This window comes from Scleropages formosus, chromosome 12, assembly GCF_900964775.1.
Source record: "Scleropages formosus chromosome 12, fSclFor1.1, whole genome shotgun sequence".
Lineage (NCBI taxonomy): Eukaryota > Metazoa > Chordata > Actinopteri > Osteoglossiformes > Osteoglossidae > Scleropages > Scleropages formosus.
The window spans coordinates 28,049,349-28,069,596 of NC_041817.1; the positions used below are offsets into that span (position 1 = coordinate 28,049,349).

At 47.6% G+C, this 20,248-nt stretch overlaps 1 protein-coding gene and 1 long non-coding RNA gene across 2 annotated transcripts; one reads left to right on the forward strand and one right to left on the reverse strand.

The window, feature by feature from the left end:
• The first annotated feature begins 8 nt into the window (after positions 1 to 8).
• Positions 9 to 2,604, forward strand: LOC108929396 (uncharacterized). The gene is made up of 3 exons (XR_001965750.2): positions 9 to 662; positions 1,836 to 2,064; positions 2,146 to 2,604. It is a non-coding gene; the product is annotated as an uncharacterized LOC108929396 (long non-coding RNA).
• Positions 2,155 to 19,600, reverse strand: LOC108929374 (signal transducer and activator of transcription 4-like). Its single transcript, XM_029256684.1, has 24 exons — positions 19,063 to 19,600; positions 18,388 to 18,516; positions 17,958 to 18,093; positions 15,614 to 15,712; positions 15,402 to 15,494; positions 15,231 to 15,309; positions 14,714 to 14,799; positions 13,905 to 14,056; positions 13,125 to 13,283; positions 12,723 to 12,815; positions 12,521 to 12,580; positions 11,354 to 11,374; positions 10,380 to 10,473; positions 9,642 to 9,686; positions 9,157 to 9,240; positions 7,930 to 8,028; positions 7,686 to 7,821; positions 7,180 to 7,232; positions 6,776 to 6,870; positions 6,343 to 6,479; positions 4,691 to 4,882; positions 4,032 to 4,074; positions 3,831 to 3,939; positions 2,155 to 3,627 (listed from the first exon to the last, which is right to left on the reverse strand). The coding sequence occupies exons 2-24, from the start codon at positions 18,513 to 18,515 to the stop codon at positions 3,604 to 3,606; spliced, it is 2,217 nt and encodes a 738-aa protein (XP_029112517.1). The 5' UTR covers position 18,516; positions 19,063 to 19,600; the 3' UTR covers positions 2,155 to 3,603.
• Positions 19,601 to 20,248: the final 648 nt, after the last annotated feature.

Sequence of the window (20,248 nt, forward strand, 5' to 3'; positions counted from 1 at the left end):
AAACCAACCAATCCGTGAGTTCGTGGAGTCAGACACCTTCGTCTCATTGGTCGAATGTTCGACGTTTCCGCTCTTCCTCCGGTAGGGCTCATGCAGTCGCGCCGTGGTTGTGTGCGCTCCAATAATAAACATGTCAAAACACGGATGAAAACTTTAAGTTTAGGGGTTAAAGTCACGATAAAATTACGTCTGGAGAATTATTATGAAACATGATAAACCCGCCACGGTGTTGATTTTATTTCAGGTACCTGTCTCTGGGGGTTTTCGCTCAGCTTTCGTTTCGGCCGGGATTGTAGCGAGTCGAGTGTGGGAAAACACATTGATTGTGTGTAACATGATGATTGTTCGTCAGCTACCCGTGTTTCACCTTATCGCCTTTACAAGTGTATTTCCGGGAACACAGAACGCCATGAGTTTAGCAGTGTGTGAGATCACTGTGTCTGTCTGCGTGTGCGTGTCGCGTCCGCTCTGATTTCATCCCGCGTGCACGCCTGGGAGGGGGGGCAGGATCGCAGGACCGCAGGGTTACGTCCGGAGGGGCGGGGCAGAAGCTGTTGGACGGGCCGCCGCGAAAGCACACGGTTTCCGGGAAACGGGCTCGCGGCGGCGGCGGCGGGGAACTTCCGCGTGAGTTCCAGCGATCGGCCACCGAAAGCAAGAAGGTGACCCAGATCAGCCACCCCCGGGCCGGGGCGCGCGCTTCTTTGTGTGTCATTGCGAAACAGTTCGAGTTGCGCTCGCCACCCGAGAAGTCGAACCCTGGACCGGGACCATCCGTTCCTGCAGTCCTCCCTCTGTCCGCGTGTCGCTCCCGTGTCGCGCGTGGAAACACCGCGTCGCCCCCCTCTGGGCACTTGCTGTGCTACTGACACCGATTTACACAGCGGGGGGGGGGTGACACCAAATGAGTGTCTATAAATTATAAATTTAATTTGTGTGCGGTGTTCAGCAGAAATGTTTTCTTTTGTTTTGTAGAAAAATCTATAAAAACAAAAGAAACATAATTTTGATGTAGTTCTCAGACGTTTTTACTTCCAGTTATGTTTTCTTACCGAATTTTCACTTAACCGCATGATGAAACGATGTAATGTAAACACATTTGTCCGTGCGTATGACTATGATACTGTAATTTAAAGGTGTCACTTTAATTTTGCTACTTGTTTATGTCGCTAATGTTGCCATTGCATTCAGTGATATAGGAGAATTACGATTTACGAGTAACATTAGTAAAAGCATGGTACGCGAGCAGGTCATGGGGGGGTCGGTTACCACGGGTTACCATGAGTTACCGCACTGCCCTAGTGATGCCACTGCAGCTGGGTAATTTTCTGTGTATCAGTGCAGGGTAAGTTTCTTGGTCAGGAGGTGGGATTCGAACCAAGCACCTTTGGTTCCAGACTCATAGCTGTAAGCACTACATTACCTTTAATAGTTACAGGGATGTGTAGTTAGTGGGGTTGCTGTGTATTTATTATTATTATTACTACTATTATTAGCAGCAGCAGCAACCTGTCAGATGTTTTACTCCAGGGTTATTTCCCGTTTCATGTTTATACAAAGGGGGTGTGGTGGCGCAGTGGGTTGGACCACAGTCCTGCTCTCCGGTGGGTCTGGGGTTTGAGTCCTGCTTTGGGTGCCTTGCGACGGACTGGCATCCCGTCCTAGGTGTGTCCTCTGGCCTTATGCCCTGTGTTATCGGGTAGGCTCCGCGACCCTGTATGGGACAAGCGGTTCTGAAAATGTGTGTGTGTGTTTGTACAAAGCTAATTACACTAATTTATACAGCAGGGTGATTTTTTACTGTATCAGTTCAGGGTAACTGACTCTTGGTCTAGGGTGCTACAGCAGATGTGGGCACTCGAACCTGGAACTGACCGCAAGACCTCACCCGTGACCAGTACGCCACCTGCTGCCCCTCGCCGTTCCAGTAGCGCTGAAGTGGAGGTGAAGGGGGCGGCAGCGGTTAACGTTCCACTGTTTTTGCACTGAAGAGCATTGAATGCGTAGGACTGCGGACAGTACTGCAGCAGCTCTAATCCATTCAACCAGATGCTGAAACTCCAAGTAAGTAATTTAGTAAACGAGAAGAAAGTGACAGTGGAGTGAATAAATACAATGTAAGACCTTTATGTTATTTTTTCACAGCGTGATTGTAAGGAGAGTAAACACTACATACACTCTGCACTCAGAAACAGCAGCAGTGTCAGTCCCAGACGAAGCGAGACGCCGGAGCCTGCAGGGCTCCTCCTTTGCTGTTGTGTGTGCGAGGGGGACCGACTCCAGCAGTGCACCTTACTGTGGGTGTTTCCAGTAAATCACACGAGCAGAGACGACTGAGTCACAGCTCTCCAACAAACACAGGCCGCTCTCTCGGTCCCTTATCTCCATAGATCTGCACCAGAAAGAGATGGATTCTCATCCCATCACCCACGGTAACTGTAAGTGAGGTCCAGTCAGAACGGTAGCATGTCTGCAGGCATCGAACGTGGAGGACGAGTCCTGAAGGTACTTTCCAAAGTGGGCAAACAGTACGGCAGAGCGGCAAGAAGAGTGACAAGAGTTTAGTTTAAGAGAAAGATGTAAATAAACTGTAAATGAACTCCTTACTGTATCTTCAGCATCTGGACCGACACACAACTTGTCCGCGATGTTTACACCACAATAATGAGTCTTAACGGAAACATTGGAACATGAAGATGTTGCAAACAGAACATTTATTTTAATTCCTGAATGCTGATCTCGGAAAAGGGAGCATTTTGTCAGATATGTTTAAAATGTTATAAAAAGTGTAATAATACAGAGCAAAGGAATATATCACTGGTAAAATAACATTCATTGTAAACAGTTTTTGCAAAGAAGGCAGCATTTATAACTGGGCTTTAAAATATCTACATAAAAGAAACTTGACAACAGACGTGACATTAATATTAGTAATAACTTCACTCATTACATGCAGCACTACAAAAGACAGGCACTTGCAAAAATGTTCACAGATATTTCCACAAACAAGGGCATTTATGAATTTGTGCTAGTGTGAGGAAATGGCACTGGACAGGAAATTGATGGTGTTCCTGGGCTTCATTCCTTCTTTCTGTGCGGTTTGTGTAAAGACACATACAATCATAATTCATAATACATTCCTGGGGCTGATGCCACATCAAGGTTCGTTCAAGTTCAGTCTGCAGGGCAGCTTCTCCTTGGCTCTGAAGGACCAGGTTACAGCCGCGCTTACTGCTAACAGCACATCGTTGCAGCTGATTGTTACTTTTTCCTTATTTTCATATCATATGCAACATTAAAATCTGAGTGCTATTCACAGCGCAGTTCACCTGAAAACACTGGTATTTCTTCCAAATACTTCAGTCGGCGCATACACTAAATATAAAAAAGTGTAAACGAACAATGGTGAAATGGGCCACAAGTTCTGGAAAAAAAAATGCACGAAAAGAATCAGCACGGTCACATCTTGCAGCAGGGCAGGAATGAAAGGATGAGAGTGTGGCGTGTGCTGGTTGTGTGTTTGTACGCTGCATGGCAACACCCCCCACACGTGAGAACTTTCCTGGTGGCATCCGTGGGTTCAGGCGCCGGGTTGTCGCCGCGTCACTCAGAGTACGGGGAGTTCATCTGCAATTGAGGCAGAGGACTAGTGACAGGAAGCAGCTGTGTATGTGGTGCAGCACAGCGCGGAGCTTTTCGAGAACACGGCACACGGGACACCAATGTGTCCTGGGGTCTGCACTGAAAGAATCTATTCAAATTGGCCACGTTTTGTGTGCCGACTCTACTGAGGGGGAACTCGCGGCCTCTCGCAGGACAGAGAAACTCACCGCTGTCTCAATCTCGAACGGGTCCAGGTGCTGATTCAGCATGTCGAACATCCCTGGGCTCATGGGCGGCTCCGGGGACGAGGACGGGGGCGGCGTGGCGGCGCTCGGCCTACAGACCCAAGGCCAAGGAGAGGTGTTGAGAAACGGAGCAAACAGACTTTCGAGAACTGAACATTTGGGAGAAACGGAGACTATACTCACACCAAGGAGATGGGGATCAAGACGGAAGGGATGTACGGGAAGGCTGCAGGAAACACACATGCACACAGATTGTATGTTATTTTACACCTTCCTCCAGCAAAAGCTTTCTTAGGACATGAACTGAAATATGCAGTACAGCAGGCAGCGCTGGTGCCTCACAGCTCCTGGACTGTGGGTTGGGATATGGGTTTGAATCCAGCATAGTCTATATGGAATTTTCATGTTCATATTTCCTCCAGGTGCTCTGGCTTCCTCCCACAGTTCAAATACACGTTTCAGATGCACTGCTGTCTCGATTGCTTTTTGTGTGTGTGTGTGTGTGTGTGTGTGTCTGTGTGTGAGATTGCCCTGTGATGGTTTTCTGTCCAATGTGTACCCTGAGTCACGCCCTATGCTTCCAGGATGGACTCTGGACCTCCACGCCCCTGTGTTGGACAAGCAGTTATTGATAAGAGACCAATGGACTGTAATATGCTATTAGGGAAAGTAGTGAGCAGCAGGTGGTGCTGTTACTTCACAGCCCCTCTGTGTGGTGTGATGGGTGTGTGTGTGTTTGTGTGTGTGTGTGTGTGTGTGTGGTGTGATGGGTGTGGGCTCATTGGTGAGGCACAGTTGCAATAAAAATGTGATTTTTAAAGGGCCACCTCCTGTCTGGTTACCTTTGCTCTGCTGGCTGTTATAGTGCTTCCCGAAGGCCTCGTCCTTGGGAATGTCTGGGTAGAGGAACTTGAGTGGGTTTTCCGGAACGTTCCCATCCGAGATCACCTTGTAGTCACGGATGATGTCGGCGAAGGGCAGCGCACTCAGGCGGCTCTTGGTGTACGGCTCCACCGAGTTAAATTTGGCCTCCCCTGTGGAGAGAGGCATTCAGTGAAAACACGGTCGAGCCTTTGGACCACAGTGCTCCAAACCCTGTTAAGTGGGCACAATGTGCCACACAGCTTTAGGGGCTCGTGGCTCCACAGGTTAACTTGTTTTACACCCCCATTTAAGCTGAGAACAACAGCAGGGCTATATTTTAGGAACTTGGCTATATTGGTTCTGCTTTGCGAACCCCAGAGGAAGTTGTTTTTTTTTTTCTAAACAATGTGTCTCAAACTGATCAACAGGAACTGCAGCACTGTAGCTCTGGAGAGCATCACAGAGTTGCAGGTTTGAGTTTCTGGAAGAGCCTCAGTTACGACACCAAAGCTGATTTGCTTCAGCAATATAGTATTTATCCGAATGTGTGAAACTGTGCAAAAGAAAGATGAAGGCGGTAAGTGAACCTGGATAAAAGTATTTGTTTAGTGTCCGTTTGAACCCACTGACCTGGTCAACAAAGTTGTACTCAAACTCTGTGCTTAAACATTCGACTTGACCCATTTACAACTCATCTCATAAAAATAGTTTCTTTCATCTCATTGCCATAGGGTTTCATGAGGTCCTCCACACTTCTGAACACATAACACTGAGGATCACCAGGTTCATTGAATTCCGTGTTTCATTCACATTTTGTACATCCGTGGTCAGATGTGCTGAAGAATTTTCAAAAGGCTCAATGAACTCAATGTCAAAATCAAATAAAGAGTTTGGGTGCTGGAGTCCCAACTGTATCCGGTAACTTAGCAGAAAAAGATGGGCGAACACACTGGAGTTTAGAGAGATTAACCCTTCAATCTGAACAAGACGGATGCGTTTCGGAGAATAGCATTCATCAGCGGGGACATCATCAGCATCATTGACATGAGTAGGGGGACACATTACATAAGGAGTGGCATATATACATCACAGAGAACTGAATGTGAATAATATAAGGATTGTGAGTACAATAATAAAAGTAGTGAAAACAACACAACAATGATTAAATAATAAGGTCAATGATTAAAAATGTATATGCTATATTGTCTGTTTTTAATTATTGTCCAAACCTTGTTGTTCTGTTCTTATTAATTATTAGTACTATTCTCATTATCTTTTTATTTTGGTTACCATTTAAGCATTTGTCTCAGCCGTTGGTACAACAATGACATCATATCCTGTCACATGGCCTCTGCATTACAATGCATGTCCCTCCTTATGTAGTGTACCTGCACGCTGATGAAGGCAACTTGCCAAAACACATCTGTGCTGAACAAATTAAAATGTTAATCTCATAAAGCTCAAGTGTGCTCTTTCAACCTTCTTCTTCGCTCAGACGTGGCCGGCCAGAGAAAATGAGCGGGTGAGACTAATAAAGAGCGAAGAGCGTCAAATGTCAGATTCAAGAGTACACACACACACACACATATACAATGAATGGTACCATTTCAGTTAAATGACTGGGGCTCACCGTTCTCAGCCTGCTCCACCCAGGTGAAGGTGATACCCCCCAGGTGGCTCTCACTGAAGCGCAACAGGAAGGTGCCTGGTTCCTTCTCCTTCAGCAGGGCGCGCTCCGTCTCTTTGCTTACGAAGCCCATGATGTATCTGCAAGAAATCATCCTCTGTCACAGTGCCCCTCTAGCACCGCATCCGAGCTCGACTCAGGGCGGGTCACGGCTCGGCTGGGGACGGAGCCCAGTGCTGGAGAGCTGTTACGGACACCTTTAAATCCACGGTTCATCTCCAGCTGTTCTAAACTAAGAGGGCAATTGAATTTCCCAGGTTTCTGTGCAATGGATGGGATTTTATCTGTTGCCCATCTTTACTGGTAGCCTCCATCTTCTATAAAAATGCCCCCAACTGTTGAGAGGGCAAATGGGTAGGGGTGGAGTTCTACTCACCCGTCAATCCAGACTGGCAGCAGGTGCTTCTTGATGAGCTCCAGGATGGAGTCGAGCCACATCCAGAAACTGAACGGCTTCCCTGGGATGTTCTCCTGAACATCGGAGCAGATGGGGCGGGGGACAGGGGATGGGGGTTAATAACACATTCATTGATGTAGCAGTTAAAGCTGAATGAGGAACAAGACCAGGCATCCCAAAAGGAAGAAGTCCAAAAGTGAATGTGGAAACTGCACATCTTCACTCTGCACCACACACTCTAGCCTCATGAATAAATAAAATGCAAAAGTAAAAGCAAATAATTTCAAATCCAGAAGCAAATAATCTGATATGTAAAAGCCAATGAGAAATGTGCACAGAGAAACGAGCATTCGGTTGGTTCTTGGCTTGCTGCCATCAAGTACCTTGCAGAACTTGGACCAAGAGACCTGGCAGTCACCATGGGAGGATTGTTGGCCTGGAGGCAGGAACACGGTCAGTTGGTCAGTTGTAAAGTGACATTGGAGATCATGGTCCCACCACCTCGCATTGCACTGGTTCAGTGTGCACTCAGTCAAAAGTGTTCATAGTGACAGGATGGACGGCATTTAAAACGGAGTTTAGTGAAATAAACCAGCACCAAATAGGAAGCGCTTCTAAAACTTGTATCATCTATTTGGATAATTCCCTAAGGAGTATGTGTTTGTTTGTGTGTCTGTGTGTCATTGTCCAGTAATGGAGTAGTGTTCTGTCCAAGGTGCCTCCTGGATGGATTCTGGATCACCGCGGCCCTGAACTAGACAAGCAGCTACAGATGACAGTGGAGGGACAGTTCACCAAGGATGTTTTAACCACAGTGAGACCCTGAACAGTTGGAGGCACAAAAGACCTGAGGGCTCCTATCCCTTCCTGCTGGAAATGCTCTGCTCACCCAGTAGTTTGTCTCCCAGCATGCTGAGCTGCTCCCGGGTCAGACCGCGCCCAGCGAATGTGGAGAACTGCCAACTGAGAACCTCGGACAGCTGGCTCCACCCAGCACGTGGCGGGTTGCTGAAGAAGGACAGGTTCTGAAATGGGACGGTATGGATGCTGACATGAAGGACGAGGGGGCGGGGGGGAGGAGGAACGAGCACGGTCTGTACGTCACAGTGTAAAACATGGTGAGAAGGTCTTACTTTGGGCTCGTCGGTGAGCAGATTGTACCACATAACTGAGGCCCAGCCCCCAGGCAGCTGGCTCACATTGGAGATGACCACCAGAGGAAGGGAGCAAGTCTGCGAGAAGGCGAGAGGCACAGTGGGAGTAAGCCGTGTGAGACAAGCTGGGCAGTAGGTGGCATAATGGTTCGAGGAGCTGCTTACAGAGTGAGAGTGGTGTGGTAACCCTTACTAAGGGGTAAATGAATAACCATAATAATCAGAATGACTACACAGCAACCATAAAGACTGGCATAGTGGCTGGAGCTCACTGTATGATCAACAGTGTTTGGTTCAATCCCACCTCCTAATGTAGTGTCCTTGATCAGGGTACTTATCTTGAACTGACATAGTAAAAATCACCCTGCTGTTTAAATGTGGGGTGGGGGGCAGCGCAGCGGGCTTGGCCGGGACCTGCTCTCTGGTGGGTCTGGGGTTCGAGTCCCACTTGGGGTGCCCTGCGACGGACTGGCGTCCCGTCCCTGGTCTGTCCCCTCCCCCTCCAGCCCTGCGCCCTGTGCTTCCAGGTTAGGCTCCAGCTCGCTGCGACCCCGCTTGGGACAAGCGGTTTCGGTCAGCGTGAGTGTGTGTGCGAGTGTGTGTGTGTTTAAATGGGTAAATCAGTGTAAGCAGCTCAGTGTACAAACCTGTCACTGTATACTGCCTTGAACACTACTGAGATACAAGCAAAATAAATGTAATCTTATATCTTATAATAATTTGGAATGTATAATGGATTTTCTAACAAATTGGTTTCTAAACATATATGCAGTGCATATCAAATTTATATTTTTTTTTATTGCGCATGTTTATCCATTTTGCTGCATTATTTCTAAAGAAGAGGAAATGAGCTAAAGCGCACCCTTCTTTTCCAGTTGAACAGTTTTGGAACGTGTGTTAGTTATGCAGCTGTGCTCCCTCTGTGCCACAATGTATGATTATAATGCACATATTGTTACAGTAGGGGAGCAGGATGGGAAATATTGACTGAAATACATAACAATAAAGGCTGACATGTTGCACGCATTTCCAGCTGTTCGGACAACACTGTAAGCCACCTTGCAGAAAGGTGAACAGATAAACAAATAAATGTCCATGTGATATGACACATGACAAACGTGATATACACATTACATCATTAGTATGTTCTGTTCCCTGTGGGACAGACCCCCATCATGACCCACAATGTTTAGGGTCGTGACTCACCTCAAGGTCGATGTTGAGGCCCTGAATGCTAAGCTGCGCCTCAAAGCTGAGAGAGTGGAGCTCTTCGGTGACGGTCAGAGGCCCCTGGGACGAGAGAGCAGGAGTATACAGATTCGAGAGCTGCTGTAGGCGACATGCACTCAAGGAAGCCTGCCGTCTCTTTCTCCTTTCAGCACTTTGTTTACGGCGGAGGCCATGTCGGGGTGCTCACGCATACTGGACTGTGTATTTTTTAAAACACGGAAACCAAAAGAAAGCTCACTGTAAAGCACTCGCTACAAGGTTTCTGGCGTGGCGTGTGTGTTTGTGTGTGGGTGACTTCCTCCCAGTTTCACTCGAGCTACAGTTGTGAAGGCCGGCAAGGTCACCAAAAAAGTGCCACAGCAGCTCCCAGTTCTCAGGAAAGGGAGGACTGTCACCCAAACTGGGTGTGGTCACAGGGTCCTGCTCACAAACAGCCACCACACGCCATGGTCAGCACTTACCTCATTGCCCTTTGGTCCATTTATATACTTCCGCTCCTTCAGCTGCTGTAGAGAGGAGGCGACAAACAGGACCCTTCATGTGAGACACAGCCAGCTCCCTCATCCAGAACAACTCGCTGTGATGTACTGGCTCCTCAATGTACACACACAGCTGGGGAACCAGGAGGAACTGGGGATGTCTGTTTCTAACTCGTTTTGTTCGTAAATCCAAGAACCCCCACGGTCACAGTCAGTAAAAGGTTAATAATACAGACTTCCCTCGATTTATTCCCCAGTCAGGTTCTTAGATTTCCTAGATACACAGTAGCTATAATAAAAAACAGCTGCATTAAAACTGAAACCAAAGTGACTGAAAATAAAAACAGGTCATTCAGTGCTGATTGTTGGCCGATTCCCCCATAAACATACAACATTACTCATCATCCTCAGTATTGATGACTGACACTCAGCAGGCACGAGCAGTAAACACTGTAGAAGTGTGCTGAATTAACATGCTCTTGTGCGCATGGTCTGTTAGATGAAAGTAAAAAATCAGCCTATCAGCTCGGAAGGTAAACGCAGGTCGTGTTCCCTCCGTTACTGACAGCAATATTAGAAAATAGACAACTTAAAAAAATTCACTTAAATGAACTGGAAAACATTTAAACCTTAAAAATGTTGTATCTCAACTGTGTGCAACGCGAGGAGCCCGTGTAGCTCTAACATGTGTCATCAGTGGAGCCGACATGTTTGCTTTACCAGGTGTCTGAATTCTACAGACAGGCAGCCGTTGGACGACTCCTCCACGTCCATGACCTTGGTGTTGTTGGTCAGGATAAAGAACTGTCGGTTCCTGAAGGGACAGAAACACTCATCCGTGAACTGGCCAGTCTGTGCATGCATGCAAATACACACACACACACACACAAAGTGATCACATTATCACATCAGCACTCTCTTGTACTTCAGTGAATACACAGTATATTCTACTGTATTTCACTTCATGTTACAGAAAGAATACTTTTTTTAATTTATCTAACATTTCACTTACAGCATTAAGCTTGTACACTAAGCTACTTACACTTATTTACCGTAAATAAAGCTGGGTACTTTTTACTCTGTCAACCTTGATCAAGGGCACTACAGAATGAGGGGGGATCAAACCTTTGAGTACCAGTGACAGCTTAACCACTGTGCCACCTTTTAGGGCTGCTCTGTGGTCTGTATTATTATTATCCTTTATTAATTTTCTGGACTCTTTTCTCCAGGTCTGTATGGGGGTTAAGTGAAAAAATGTCTGCAAATATCATTTTTAGTGCAAAAGTAATTTTTACTGCATTGTCACTGGGTGCTACAGTTCCAGTTTCTTTTGGGATTTATAAATTTACCACCTGTTCATCTGTCCATGTGACAGTTGCAGCAGGGATGCAAACCAAGCTCCTTCTGTGTGTGTGTGTGTGTGTGTGTGTGTGTATGTTGTGTGTGTGAGACAGTTTTCTTCTCAGGGGTCACAGATGAGTGAGAGCAGGGAAAGTGTAAGCAACTCTATTTTCAGACAGGAAGCTGCCTGCCTGGCACAATGGCTACACCAGTCCTGTCACAGCAATCCAACAGCCCACACACACACACACACACACACACACACACAGGTTCAGCCAAACAAACAAAAGGAAGGAAAGGAACACCACAGATCACCACCAGCAAGAGGATGGAAGGTAGGGCATGGCACTCACACTCGGCCTGGGGGAAGGTCCCTGTGGAAACCAGAGCAAGGACAGAAACATATCAAGAGCACTGCAGCGTGACCCCGGGGTAACATAAATAATACAGTAATTATCAAATAAATACAAATGTTACAACTACTTAAGGGGCCATATAAACAATTTGTAAGTAATGTAAGCATACAAGTACAAATAAAATTGGGACTAAATACAAACAGATGTACATGGTGACACTTTAATAAATTTAAAACTATAAGATAGTGTAAGTCACCTTGGTCACCTGGGCTGATAACACTACATAGAGTTCATTGGAAGTGTCTGCTAAATAAATAAATGTAAATGTAAGATATATAATGTGTTATCAGTGCAAAGTCTTCTACGGGTGATCCTCAACATATGACACACACCACTCACAATGGACTTACATCAACTATCAACCATATTATTTTGTTTTCAAGACCCTACACCACTCCACTGGCTGTACGATACCAGTGCCTGGCCAGACTGTCACAATGCACCATACTTCCTTTGGACCCAGTCAGTTTGTATCAACAACTGCTTTATTTACAAAAACATTGCTTTATTTAAAGAACATTTCATGATTCCATTCAAGTCCCCATCCATTTTTTACAATGGCTAGCAAGCAAAAACGAGAGTGTTCAGGAGGTGTGGAAAAGAAAAGGCTAAACAAAACAGAATTAGAAATAAAAGTAACAGTAATGCAGAATTAAAATGTAATACTGTATTGTGTTTATATTGTTATTCTTATATAATAACACTGCTTTAGCATCAATAATGTGTGAAATTAGTGAAAGAATGACAAATCCCTATTATACAAGAGAAGATGTTGCATGTTGATTGTTTTTCATCCTTATGATTTATGTAACACGCTAGAAGGGCGCTTAGGTCTAACGACAAATTCGACTCATCAGAACGAGTCCCATATACAGTTGGTCCTCAGCTTACCCCATCAAAAGCTGAGGACCATCTATATATGGGCCATAGTGTGCATCTCTGAGAGTGACAAGGACCTTTCCTCCGAGGGAAAAGGCTGTTTTGTGCCTCGTTGGACCAAATCTAAATTTCTGCCTTCTTATCAAAGCAAAGTTGAGTGACATGGGGGTTGCAGTCAACTAACAGTCATCTACACAACAGTCCAGCACCTCTGAACAGACTCACTTGTCGAACGTTGTCTTCACCTTGAGCTGATAGTCCACCTCAGGGAGTTTCACCAGCAGCCTGGGATGGGGGACAGTCCAGGGAAGGACATACTGAGCCAGTGGACGCTTCTGGCTCTTATAAGTCAACGCATTAGGTTGTCAGCATTTTGACCACTGCTTCTGTGCTGACCGTACTCCAGTAACCTGTGAACGTCCCATACCTGACCTTGGTGGTGAACTGAACCTGGGTCTTTATGATGAGGGGCTTCTGGGGGTGTGTGGGCATGCAGGGCTGCTTCTCAACCACGAAGGAGCTGAAAAGAGAGCAGGACTTCAGGTGAGGAGCGCAAACCACTGACCTCTTAACCCCACACACACGGTACCACCTGAAGGGTATCCGTTTCATCCGTCTGATTTTTAAATCACAATCTTCATATCGCTGCTTACATGCAGTCATTTCCCAGTGAAGACCTATGAAATCATGTCCGAAACAGTGACAATCAGCACCACTCATGGTCGTCAGGTGCCTTTCGGAAAAACGGTCACACATATGGCGACTGTACCCACACGCAGTGTGAACACGTGAAAAACATGTGACAAATACATGACACACGTGCCCGCACCTCTTGATCAGGTGGTAGATGAGCCGTTTGACCTGCTCCTCCATCTGGGGCTTCTGCAGTGGAATCGGGTCGCTGTCGTAGGTCACCTTCAGGATGAGCTCGCCTAGCTTGTCCAGCTGCCTCTTCATCTGGAACAGGCTCTGGGCAGTCAGCGTGAACCTGGGGGACACAGGAACAGGTCACTGGCACCGTGGGGGTCGTAGATGAGGGAACCTGCTCTTGTACCTTTGAGTGAGATGACAAACCTGAACACCTACCACAGTGTGAAAATAAGAGAAGCGATGCATATTAACATACTGGCAGCACTAAAGTAACATGGGGACTGGAGTAAATAAGTAAATTAACAGAGGACACAAGTAGATGAGTAAATTACTGTTGCACAAATGAATCATTGTGTACATTATCGGTGGGCCTGGAAAAAAATGAGTAAATTATCATAATACACGTAGTGAATGAGTACATTAAGATAGCAAAGGGAGGAGACAGGCCATCCCAGGAGTTGCTCTGCTGTCATTGAGTGTGATGAATTCATTTGGTTCTATAAACAAGTGTGAGCTGTGTGTGTTGCCATAGAAACATAATAAATAGCCATTTATGAAGGAATAATATTAATAAGAACTGTGACAGCAACCTGCAACGGACCGGAGTGCCATCCAGAGTGTACTTTGCCTGGCCTAGTGCTCTTTGCTTGCAAGGTAGGCGCTGGACCACTGGGACCCTAACTTGGACAAGTGGCTTCTGACGGTGAGCAAGAGCAGCACAGAATGGTGTGATCAGTACCAGTACTGCAGCTGGTCCAGTCCGGTGAGGAGCGGCCCCCCGATGCAGGCAATCTGTTGCCTCCGCTTCCAGTCCATGAGCTCCGGTGTGAGCTGCGAGCTCATGAGCGCGTCAATCTCCTTGATGACGTCTGTCATCTTGGTGAGGATCTCCTGCAGGTGGTGAGGAGAGGATGAAGAGGGGCAGCAGCTCTTTGCAACGGCAGCAGCCCTCAAACCCTGACTGGTACTGAACCTCTCCTAAGAAACAAACTTGTTAATTGACATCCTTTGTCATCCTTTAACATCACAGCTGCTCTACTCTCCAGGCAAAGCAGCAAACACATACATGACGTTTACTTTGGCAGTACCACAGTGGAGAGGGTAAACTGTGCTGTCTGTCCCAAAACCAATGGTGACCTGCTCTGAATTAATACCTTTACTTTATTACTTACACTTTACAAATTTCATTCACTATCTGACACTTTTCTCCAAAGCAACAGTGTAAGGTTCATATGCTAAACTGCATACAATTATTTATGCATTTAAACTATTGAGATTTTTTATTTTTACTGTATCTGTGCTGGGCAAGTACCTTGATCAAGGGAGCTACAGCAGCACTCAAGTCCTCCAAGTACCATTCTTTAAAAATACACTTAAACACAGCTGTTAGTTTCCTCCAGCTTTCTGATTTCCCTTCTGCATGGGGTGTTTCCATAGCAACCTGCTCTGTTGCCCCTCCAAAATGACCGCTAGTTTGGGCAAAATTCGTCACTGCGGACAGAAGGTGCCACCAACACGGAGTCAGGTGCAGCTGCGGAAATCGCTTGCCTTCCTCTTGAAGTCGAGACCGTTTAGCATGTCCTGCAGCGTCGTCACTTCCTGTTTCATGTAGAGCGTGTTCCTCTCCGCCGGATCTGGTGGCCAAGCGGAGAACAAGTGAACATGTGTTACCATGTGTTTATCGTGGCTCTGGGTGCAGGCAACTGCTCATATTGAACCTTAACGCTTATTTCATGAGCTCCTCTAGCATGAGCTTTCCGATAACAGTAAAGTTCCCTGCTGACTCTGCAATGGGACGCAGTAGCTCTTGAATTTACTGCAAAATGTTGCTGTGACTGTGTTTTTAACAATGCAAATATGAAATGATAAAGCTACATAAGCAGTTCAGAATTTGCGTGTTGGGGTAAACGCCTGCACACACTATGCCTACGTGGCACTGAGAGATACATTCATGTTTTTGCCCTATTTATGCAAACACATCACTCCGTATGCTCATTTATGCATTTAATCAGATCAAAATATTTCTCTCTCATGGAACCTGGAAAAGTGGTTAAGGGAAGCCCACCTCGAGACTGCAGGGTCTTGAAACGGAAGTCAAAGTCATCCTGCATGTCCTCCAAGTACTTGACGGCCTGGTCCATCATCTGGGGTGGGGGGTTGGGGGGGCAATGATGAGCATGTTGGGTAAAGAGCTACGTGTTCAATGCAGCGCTCATGTCACGGGGGCGCCACCGACCTGCACACTGCTCCTGATGATGGCCACCCTACTGTCCAGGTTCTTCTGTCTCTCGAATGCTACTGAGTTCTGCATGGACTTCTCCAGGGGGCCCTGAGGAACACCGCACACAGCAGGGAGACGTCAGTGAACGTCCCATACCATACCTGACCTCCTCTACTTCAGCGGCTGTAGGCAGGACGGAGGCATCATGGGACAGAGCGGGACTCTACCTGCTCCTGCATGCTGGCCGTGGACAGGATGCGCCTCTCCTCCCTTAGGCAGTTGGAAATGACGGCGGCCATGTGGAGCGGGTTCCCTTTGTACTTTCCCTGTAAAAGCAAGACATGACATGATGAATGAAACCGACATTTCCTCAGATTCCGGGTCAATGGACTCTATAAGAGACCGTGTGAAAATGCTCGCTGGGTGCGATCACAGCAGAGTGAACTGAGATCACGGGGACGAGATTTTTTGTGCCGCTGTTTCTGCCTGACAAGACATAGGAGGGGAGCCAGATGAGATACTGAACGCAGGTCGTGCGTGACACATAATCGCTACATGTACTAGGCAGCTGTTAAGTGGGATCGTTATTCAGCCAGAGAACGAGAGCGCCTTAATCTGCTCGCCCACACGCTCAGGACCTCCCGCATGGCCAGCATTGCGAAGAGAACCTGAAGAGAGAAGGATACTGTCCCTCAGCTCGTCCAAGTCATGGCAGGACCCCAGAGAGGCAAGAATGTCAGAATCTCAACTCTTTTTTCTTCTTTTGTTCAACCCCAGTCCACAGTCCACTGTTCCTCGAGCGCAGCAGTCGTACATCCAGTGATGTAACTTGAGCAACCACTTCCTGCCACACACCAGATTTATCGCCATGACGATTATCATTAATTACACCCGTATTGCATTTAATTCACAATCTGACACGCTTTGCGAGGTCTTGCATCTTCCACATCTACTGCGAAGAAGGCACCAGGGGTGCTACAGGGGAGCTGTTACCCACAATACCCACTGCACATCGCCTGCGGTTAAGAGATGACAGCTATTTCAAGGAGGACTCAGGGAGGTGAGACACACTTCTGATGCTGCACACAGACTTCGGAACATACTTACGGTGTTCTCGCTAATAACTCTGGTTTATGAATTAATGTGCAGTTCAACAGCAGGTACCTAGCTGCTGCATATTCCCTTGAAGGCGTCCAGCTGTATGACTATGAAAGTGAGCTCTATAAGGAGCAGAGGGAGGAGCCTGTGGTGAACCGGGACCGAGGGCCTGACTCACACTGACTTTTGATTTGCAAATGAACATATTTTTGAAAATGAGGCCACTATTGCTGCCATGAGAAACTGTAGTGTTGAAAAAAACAGCACTGCGGGTGTTTGCAGCGGAAGTGTCAAACCGCAACGCTCTGCCGTGTCGAGCTGTTTTTGCCGGCGCTAATTCAGCATGGCTCGGGTGGCCCACAGGCACGTTCAGCCGTGCACTTCCGCCACAACGCACACATGCACAGCGCAAAGCCCGTCCTCTGCCTCCTGTCAAATGTCGCTTTAAAATCACCCAAAATCCATCTGGCAGAGCACCATGAGCACCACGGCCCAGCATTCCCCTGGACTTTCTCACACCGACTCTTTATCTCAGTTGAGCCTTGGCAGTTTGCAGATGAAACGTCATCCATTCCCACTCAAGAAGAGTGACGCATTACTGCTGTGGTGTGGAAATTCCAGTCGGGTCGGCATGAATATACAGTCTCTTCTGCAGAAGAAGCCAAGAGTTTGTTTACTCTCGACCTCTGGGGTTTTGGCGACTTTATTCGATTTGTGTGCCCCAAAAGGGTTCGCTTGTCTATTTATTTATCATACAGACATAAAGCAGAGCGCTAGCAGATGAATGTGACATCGATTAGGATGCGTGGCACAAAAGAGAGGTGGTTAGTGTCTTTTCCTTCAATTCGTACAAAGGGCATCCCTATTCCTATGAGCAGTTGGCTCAGCTAAAAAAAGAGCTGAAGTGAATAAGCGAGACATAAAGCGAGTGCCATGTACCCTGACTCGGCTTTCGCTTCCACAAGAAATGTACATATGAAAACAGAGCGAGGCGCAGCCCCTGTCACAAACACCCCTTCCAGTGAAAAACATGACCGACAAACCAGTAGCTGGGTTCGATTCTGTTAATCCCAAACATAGCAAATTGCAAATGGGGCATGATGCATCAGTCAAAGGAAATGGCTCTTTATTACATTTGTCAATTCACATTTCAAAGGAAGATTTTTCTTCCCATTGTTTACATAAACTTATATAATTTCCCCTTAGAACTCAATAATAATATCAGGTGATTTTCAACCATTGAAGTAGGACTGAGGTCATTCAAGATTTCGTTCAAGGGTTCAGCCCTCTACTCCAGTCGTTTTTTGAGCTGTGTCACTCACACTGACCAGACTGCACTGTGATTGGCCACGCTGACAAGTCGTTTCTTTCTGGTTGGACACGTTCACAGCCAATGAGATCTCTGATTGGCCAGCCTTGCCACCAGCCAGCCCACTGATTGGCCATCCTATCCCCCGCCAGCCCCAGACGCACCTGCAGCTGCTGGTGGATCCTCTTCAGGTTGTGTCTCTGGAGGAAATTCGACTCCTGGGTGCACTGCCGCTCCAGCTGGGTCAGCAGGTTGCTGAAAAGAACCGAAGCCATGGACTCGTGGTTCGAGGCCATATCCCTGTCAGGGAGGGAGGGGACCTTGTCAGTCACAGGCACAGGTGGACAAACACGTGAAGGTGTGAGGAGAACACGCATGGACTTCACAGGATGTTCGACAGTTCACTCAGCAATGTGCAGACAGACGTTTTCATCAGTTCACCGTAGTTAATGAGTGTTTCCTAACCCTTTGAAAATAACAGACAGTGCGTGTGTGTGTGGGAGAGAGAGAGAGATGCAATGTTTCTGAGATGTTTACATTGGATGGCGACACAAGACCCTGTCCGTAAAGCGGACGCGTTCAAAAGGAACCCACCAGTCTTGGCTCTCGATCCAGCCGGCCAGGACCTGGCGGATCTCCATGGGGAAGTTGTCATCGTAGAAGTAGTCCACCTGCTCGAGGAACTTGATGTCCAGCTGCTGCACCTGTTTCCACTGACTCATGCTGCGGAGCACATGAAATCATCACGAGAGCACGAAGAGGGAAACGCCAGCAACGTCGCCGGGATCCTACACAACACCGAAGACGCATGTCCTACGCAACAACAACAACTGGAGAGACGTTGCCAGCACAAGGCTGAAAATGCAAGTCCTCCACAGCGTTAAAAGACAAATGTCCTACACTGGTCACTGAAGACACATCATCATCATCATCATGTCCTCACAGGGCTGAAAACCCCATGTCTCCCACAGCACTCATGTGAAATGACATGTCCTCCACGACACTGACTGAGGAGACGCGTCCTACACGTCTCATACGTACCACCTTCGACATAAGAACATTATGGCGAAAAACGTACTGAAACACCGAGACGGTCATTTACTGTAAGTAACTAAGGGCGGATGATGATGTGGAAGCGCGCGACACGGTGAGCTGCAGCGCGAGACGCGTCAGGCTCAGTCTCACACACTTAAAAAGCGGGAACGGACACCGACCGTGTGTCGCAGCAACAGCAGCTCGGACCCTGGCCCGGGAGGGAGGTGGACCGACCTGTCTGCCGAGGAAAGCGGAGCGCGGTTCTTCTCGGCCCAAAGTGCGGAGTGTCCCGCGGCGGGTGTCTCTCCAAGTGTCTCTTCCGCGCGCGCGCGCACACTGACTGCCTGACACTCTCGTCGTCTCGCTCTCGTCGTTATATACTCTCTGTATATATATTTTTTTATCAGAACGCACACGCGCAGCCTTCCTCCTCCTCCACAGATGTCTTTCTCTGTCGACGACGTCGCGAGCCCCTCGCGCCGCCACGAGGATCTTCTGCAAAGGATCAATCAATCGAAGAGTCAAAAATAATTCATTATTTCTTTTTCCCCAAGTGTGTGGAGAGCCGCGGAGCTTCAGCAGCGCGATGTGAAATCAATGTGACATCGTTTCCACACCGTGTGTCGTAAATTAATGTCTCTGAAAGACTGCTGGAAAAAAAAAAAAAAAAAGACACACACAGACACACTTTTCTGCGGAGGGAATTCCCAGCAGGAGCCACGTGACTCTTCCGAAAGGTTCGGCGGGGCGCGCGCGCTCCGCGCCTACAGCCGCCGGGAGGGAACGCGCGCTGGACGGGCGCGCGCCGCCGCTCGCTGTCGCCAAAATCACCGCGAACTAATCCTTTACAATAATGTCGCGGTGGAGCGTCGTTCCCGCCGCAGTCCGCATCACATCGTCCGCCTTTAAAATCATACAGCTTCTCTATAATTAATAGTGACAGAATCATGGTATGATTAAAATAACACACACACACACACACACACACACACACACACACACACATTTTCTGAACCGCTTGTCACATACGGGGTCGCGGGGAACCGGAGCCTACCCGGCAACACAGGAGGGGGAGGGAGACACACCCAGGACAGGACGCCAGTATGTCGCAAGGCACCCCAAGGGGGACTCGAACCCCAGACCCACTGGAGAGCAGGATCTGGTCCAACCCACTGCGCCACTGCACCCCTGCACACACACCCCCCCGTTGGGTTATAAATAAAATCAATATTTCTAAAATGATCACACAGTATCGTTTTCATACCAGTTGATACAGTGATACACAGTGACACTCTAGTGATACTATAGTGATGCTGCAGAGATACCACAGTGATACTATAGTGATGCAGTGAGAAGGTCTAAACTGCAGGCTGTTGCGTGCGAGGTGTGCCTCTGGTGAGCGGGACATCAACCTACTAGC

Excerpts from the sequence above, each read along its gene's own strand:
- LOC108929374 (XM_029256684.1), bottom strand. The coding sequence starts at position 18,515 with ATGAGTCAGTGGAAACAGGTGCAGCAGCTGGACATCAAGTTCCTCGAG. Across the intron at positions 11,375-12,520 it reads GTGAAGACAACGTTCGACAA|GGACCTTCCCCCAGGCCGAG; the intron begins GTGAGTCTGTTC and ends TGGTTTCCACAG. Across the intron at positions 7,233-7,685 it reads GCTGGGAGACAAACTACTGG|GCCAACAATCCTCCCATGGT; the intron begins GTGAGCAGAGCA and ends TCCTGCCTCCAG.